Source organism: Marmota marmota, unplaced genomic scaffold, assembly GCF_001458135.2.
Source record: "Marmota marmota marmota unplaced genomic scaffold, marMar, whole genome shotgun sequence".
NCBI lineage: Eukaryota > Metazoa > Chordata > Mammalia > Rodentia > Sciuridae > Marmota > Marmota marmota.
In genome coordinates, this window is record NW_025999941.1 from 6,314,463 (window position 1) to 6,320,982 (window position 6,520).

Genomic DNA, 6,520 nt, shown 5'->3' on the forward strand with positions numbered 1-6,520 from the left:
CACACACACACACACACACACACACACAAATCCATGTTATAAAAATAAGATCATATATTACAAAGCTTATGTCCTTATATTTATATTAAATATTAACTTCACAACATTACTATGATAAAGAACAGAAAATATGGTTACATCTACTCTACAAATAAAAAATTAAGTCACAAAAAAGATCATGTACACAGTACTGTTCTAGGCCTAAGAGTGAAGTAAATCTTTGTAATAGTAAGCATATTTTTTCTATAATTTTAAATTTATGTTAGTGTCCTTATTAATCTGTGGGTAAACCACAACTACTACCACAAATATTAAATCAGACCTGTTGCATGCGTTCTAACTCCGCAAATTCTGTACAAATATATATATATATATATACACATACATACACACACACATATTAGTTGTAGATGGATACAATACCTTTTATTTATTCATTTATTTTATGTGGTGCTGAGGATCAAACCCAGTGTCTCACATGTGCTAGGCAAGCACTCTACCACTGAACCACAACACTAGCCCTTATAGATTCTTTTAACTTTTGTTTATCATGGAAGGCTTTTATTTTGTCATCAAATCTGAAGCTTAATTTTGCTGTATATAAGATTCTTGGTAGGCATCAATTCTTTCAGAGCTTGGTATATGTTGTTGGAGGATCTCCTAGCTTTGAGGGTCTGGGCTGAAAACTTTGCTGAGATCCAAATTGGTTTCCCACTATATGTAATCTGAAATTTTCTCTTGTAGTTTTTAATATTCTTTCCTTATTCTGTATGCTAGGCATTTTCATTATAATGTGCCTTGGTGTAGATCTCTTGTAATTTTGTTCATTTGGTAATTCATTCATTTGGTAGTTCATTCCTGTAAGCCTCTTGTATTTGATTTTCCAATTCATTCTTCATGTTTAGGGAAATTTTCAGATATTATTTCATTGAAGAGATTGTGCATTCCTTTGGTTTATATCTCTGTGCCTTCCTCTATCCCAATAATTCTTAGATTTGGTCTTTTCATGTTATCCCATAATTCTTGGAGGTTATGTTCATGGTTTCTTACCATCTTCACAGTATGGTCAACTTATTTTCAAGATTATATATTGCCTGAGGTTCTGTCTTCCAAGTGACCTATTTGTTGGTGATGCTTTCTATTGAATTTTTATTTGGTTTATTGGTTCCTTCATTTTAAGGATTTCTGGGTTTTTTTTTCAAGCCTCTATCTCTTTCTTGAAGTAATCCTTTGCTACTTATATTTGCTTTCTTATCTCTTTGTTGGATTGATCAATTATTGCCTGTATTTGCTCTCTTATGTCATTCTTTGCTTTGCAGATCATTTTAATTATGTACATTCTGAATGCCTTCTCTGACATTTCATCTACTGTGCTGTCAGTGGATTCTATTATTGTAGCATCTTGGTTTGTTTGGGGCACTTTCTTCTCTTGTTTTTTTTAGTTGTAGTTGGACCCAATACCTTTATTTTATTTATTTATTTTCATTTGGTGCTAAGGATCGAACCCAGAGCCTCAAATGTGCTAGCCAAGCACTGTACCGCTAAGCCATACCCCCAGCCTCTTCTCTTGGTTTTTCATGTAGTCCATGTGTCTTCCTCTCTAGCAGTGCAGATCCAAGATATTATAGTTTCTAACCTATAATCTTGTAGTGTCCATGCAGGTTACCAATACCTTACCTTTAAGAGGGAGATCCATATTTACAGCACCCAGTGCAAACAATATGCAGTCTTAAACCATATAGCTCCTATTTAGACAATTACAATTTTGTTGCAATAAACAGAAATGATGTGTTTGATTAATGTCTACAATATAAATAGTAGGTTTGGATAAGGGTCTACAGTTTCTGATGGTGGACAAAGAGAGAGTAGTGTGTGTGTGTATGTGTGTGTGTGTGTGTGTGTAGGATGTGGGGTTTATGAGGCAGGAGGTAAGAATATAGAGGTACTAAATCACAGGAAGAGTGCAAGAGGAATTAAAAGACGTAGGCTAGCAGGGATACCTCTAGTATAACCAAGCCTGCAGGGACCTTGGTGATGGTCTTCCAGGTCCTGGATGTTGTCTCTAGATGGAAGCAGGCATGTCCCTACTTGGTGGTGGTAGCAGCGTCAAACCTGTAGGTATCTTGATGTTAGGCTTCCAGGCCCTAGCTATTGTCTTAAGATGGAAGCTGCCTCAACTAGTGATGATGGTGGTGGCAGTGGAGGTAAACCAAGATGGTGGAGGAGATGTCCCAATTGGAGGCCACCACTTTTGGAGATAGGGCTGAGAGGGCAGGATGAGGTGGCACTGGGTAGACTGTTTGGACATACAACACTGTGGTGTGCAGTGCTATGGCCACTGCTGCCTCCAGGCCCTGTCTGTTGTCCCAGGGGGTTAAGGAGGTGGCTGCAGTGTCCCAAGATGTAAGCAGACGGGAGAGCAGCGGTTGGTAGATGGGGGCCCATAGCACTGTCGCTCTCCTCCTTCGGTTGCACTGGGCTGGGATCATTGATCTCCTTCCCCTCCTCCTCTGCGCTTGAGCAATTGCTCTGCTCCTTGTCCTCTGTAGGCCGGGGTCACACTGCTCCTCTTCTTCTACACACAGCTTCATATACATTTTAGAATCAGCTTTTAATGTTCCAGAAAATTCTGTTGGCATTTTGATTAGAAATGTAGTAATTAAATGGGTGATGGAGAGAAGTGACATATTTACAAGATGAAAGCTAATTCATGACAGACCTTTTATTTATTTATCTCCTCTTTATTATCTCTTTTTTATAGTTTTCTCTGTCAAAGTTGTATACATTTTTTGTTAGATAATTTCAAGTATTTAATATCTTTTACATTTAGATGGTCTTTTAAGTTTTTCATCTTCTATTCATTGCTTGAATAGAGAAACACAGGTTATTAAAATAAGGAACAGACTTTTTTAGAACAGTTTTAAATTTACAGAAAAATTGATTAGATAGTACAGAGTTCTCTTAATAGCTCCCCTTCCTGAACACACTTAATTTCCCCATTATTTACACCTTACATTAATATGGTACATTTGTTATAATTAATAAACCAATATTGACACATTATTATTAAATGAGGCTGATGAAGTTGATTCAGATTTCCTTAGGTTTTACCTAATGTCCTTTTTTTTTGGTTCCAGAATCCATCTCATCCATGATACCACATGGTATCTAGTCATTTCTCCATAGAGGCTTCTGGGGCTGATAGTAGTTTCTTCGGCTTTTTGTTTGTTTCTTTTTGATGACTTGATAGTTTTGAGGAGTACTGGTTATGTGTTTTATAGAGTGCCCTCTATTAATATTTTTCCTTATGATGAGACTTATGTATGGGGATTTTTTTGGAGGAGGATCACAGAGTAAAGTGATCTTATCATATCAAGGGCATATATTATTAACATGACTTGTCTCTGTTGATGTTGGTTTTGGTACCTGGTCAAACTAGTGTTTGTCAAGTCTCTCTACTCTTTTACCCCATTCTCATTTGTTCTCTGTCTCTTTTTTATGGAGTGTACTTGAGATTGAACCCAGGGGTGCTTTAACATTGAGCTACATCCCCAACTCTTTTTAAAAGTTTTTCATTTTTCATTCAAATGAGTCTGTTCTCAAACTTGTGATCCTCCTGCCTCTGCCTCCTGAGTCACTAGAATTATAGGCATGCGTCATCAGACCCAGCTCATTTTGTACTCTTTGGAAAGTCACTATGTACAGCCCATACTTAAGAAGTGGGAAAGTATCCTCTCCCTCCTTTAAGATGGAATATCTATATAATTTGTTTGGAATTCTCATATGTCTGAGATTTGTCTGTATTCCTCCATTTTAAAATTTATTTAGTCATTTATTTATATCACTATGGACTCATGGATATTTATTTTATACATTGGACTATAATATAATTTATTTTATATGCTAATTTAATATCCATCACCCTCAAGGATAACTTTAAAATGTTTCATTTTATTAAAAAATTTAATATATTTTTAATTTCTTGATTTTAATAGTTTATCTGAAGATTATTCTGGAATGTCTGTATATATCATCATGTAACTTTTAAATAATTACAGTCTTATTTCTGTCCTTATCAAATATTATATATTTCTTTTCTTTCCTTTTTTTCTTTTTTTTTTGGTGCCAAGGATTGAACCCAGGGACACTTAACCATTGAGCCACATCCCCAGTACTTTTTATTTTTTATACAGGGTCTCACTAAGTTGGTTAGGGCCTTGCTAAGCTGCTGAGGCTGGCTTTGAACTCATGATCCTCTTGCCTCAGCCTCCCAAGCCACTGGGATTATAGGCATGCACTACCACGACTGGCCCCTATTGCTTTCATCGATCCATATGTTGTGCTATAGTGCTATCATATTTAAGAATTGAAATTCAGATTCAAATGCTAATTTAAAGTTTAGATTTTACATATTATATACATGTACATGTAATGCATATAGAGATATAACTTTAAAAATTAATTCATATAGTTCATTATATTAACACATTAAAGAGGAAAACATCTGTGAGCATGTGAGCTTCTCTATAGACACAAAAGTTAAGTGTTAAATAAAATTCAATACCTGCTCATAATAATTTTTAAAAAGCTAGTAGCATATCAACAACAAAAGGGAACTCAGGAATTTAATAAAAGTACCTATTGAAAATGTACAGCAGATGTCACATTTAATAGTAAAACCTGGAAAGCTTTCCCTTTGAAGATGGGACAAAGATGAGAATGCCTGCTATTATCTACTGCTATTCAACACTATTCAAAGCCAGCCTCAGTAAAAGTGAGGCACTAAGCAACTCAGTGAGACCCTGTCTCTAAATAAAATACAAAAATAGGGCTGGGAAGGTGGCTTAGTGGTAGAGTGCCCCTGAGTTCAATTCCTAGTACCAAAAAAAAAAAAAAAAGGAATAGGGGATAAAAAGTATTCTACTCTAATCAGATAAATCTGTGTTTTAAGTTTTTTTTTTTTCCCTTTGCCATTCTCCACAAACTCCTTCTGGACTATTGCTGTAATGTTAAGTAGCCAAAAAAGATGACAATATTACTGAAGATGCAAAGTAAAATTAAAGATAATAAAATATTTATCACAAAAGACTAAAAATATTTTTTTGATTCTAGAAATAAAAAGAATTTAAAAATCTTTTTAAAATGTTTCAAGGGTTGGTGAGGATTTGAACATTTTTTTCAGACATATGCAAGAAGGGCCAAGAGTACCTTATTTTGCCAACTGCAAGTGAAAATCTTGAAAAGCTTTATTGCTACTATAAAAATACAAATGCAAGACCTGAAGCCAACTTAATACTATGACTATTAAAATATCCATGTGATTTGAGAATTACATAAAATACCAATTACTAATCTGAGTCATGTTGAAATTTGAAAGAATATTAGAGATGTTTGGATTTTTTTTCTCATAATGCCTCAAATTTTCTATATGGCATATTATATCTAGAGTTTCTTTTGTAGGAATCTAGACGCCAAATGAGTTACTTTTTAGATAATTTTCTGTTTCCTCAAGAAGACTTAGCTTTAAATGCAGCTGTCCTCATGTGGCCTAGAAAAATCAGTCCTGTCTTTAATGAAAATGATGAGGTAACTATATTTTTCTGTATATATGTTTGTATTCTGACATTTTAAGCATAAGTGCACATTTAATTTTCATACCTACTTGCCTCCTATTTTTAAAAACTGGATGCTTCAATGTAAGTTTGATTTTGACCATATTTATGCCCTTGAAGACTTAGGACACACTTTTAGATTTAACTCACAGGGTTTGGTAAGAAAGAGGGTTGCATGCAGAGCTAGAATGCATGCAACAGGTCTGATTTAATATTTGTGGTAGTAGCTGTGTTTTACTCACAGATTAATAAGAAGTCAGACTACTATATAAATTGATGATAGTAAGCCCTGAACTTAGTGCTCTCCTTTTATTAACTCATCAAATATTTTTGAAAATCCCAGATGCTCCTGTTTCTCCCATTTCATAGATAAGAAAAAAACGAAACTCATAAGTTAATAATTACTCAATATCATTGAGATAAGAGTTAGTGGATTTACAATTCACAATAGCAAGACTGTGGAACCAACCTATATGGCCTTCAATAGACGAATGGATAAAAAAAAATGTGGCATTTATACACAATGGAGTATTACTCTGCATTAAAAAATGACGAAATCATAGAATTTGCAGGGAAATGGATGGCATTAGAGCAGATTATGCTAAGTGAAGCTAGCCAATCCCTAAAAAACAAATGCCAAATGTCTTCTTTGATATAAGGAGAGTAACTAAGAACAGAGTAGGGGCGAAGAGCATGAGAAGAAGATTAACATTAAACAGGGATGAGAGGTGGGAGGGAAAGGGAGAGAGAAGGGAAATTGCATGGAAATGGAAGGAGACCCTCAGGGTTATACAAAAGTACATACAAGAGGAAGTGAGGGGAAAGGGAAAAATAATACAAGGGGGAGAAATGAATGACAGTAGAGGGGGTAGAGAGAGAAGAGGGGAGGGGAGAGGAGGGGAGGGGGG

The 6,520-nt window shown here is 35.1% G+C and overlaps 1 protein-coding gene across 1 annotated transcript in view; it reads left to right on the forward strand.

The window, feature by feature from the left end:
* Positions 1–6,520, forward strand: part of Dnah12 (dynein axonemal heavy chain 12) — a 267,252-nt gene that overhangs the window by 33,618 nt on the left and 227,114 nt on the right. The window contains exons 14-15 of the mRNA XM_048801012.1: positions 2,328–2,403; positions 5,461–5,586. Of these exons, the coding sequence (XP_048656969.1) occupies positions 2,328–2,403; positions 5,461–5,586 (202 nt within the window). The remainder of the gene's footprint in view (positions 1–2,327; positions 2,404–5,460; positions 5,587–6,520) is intronic.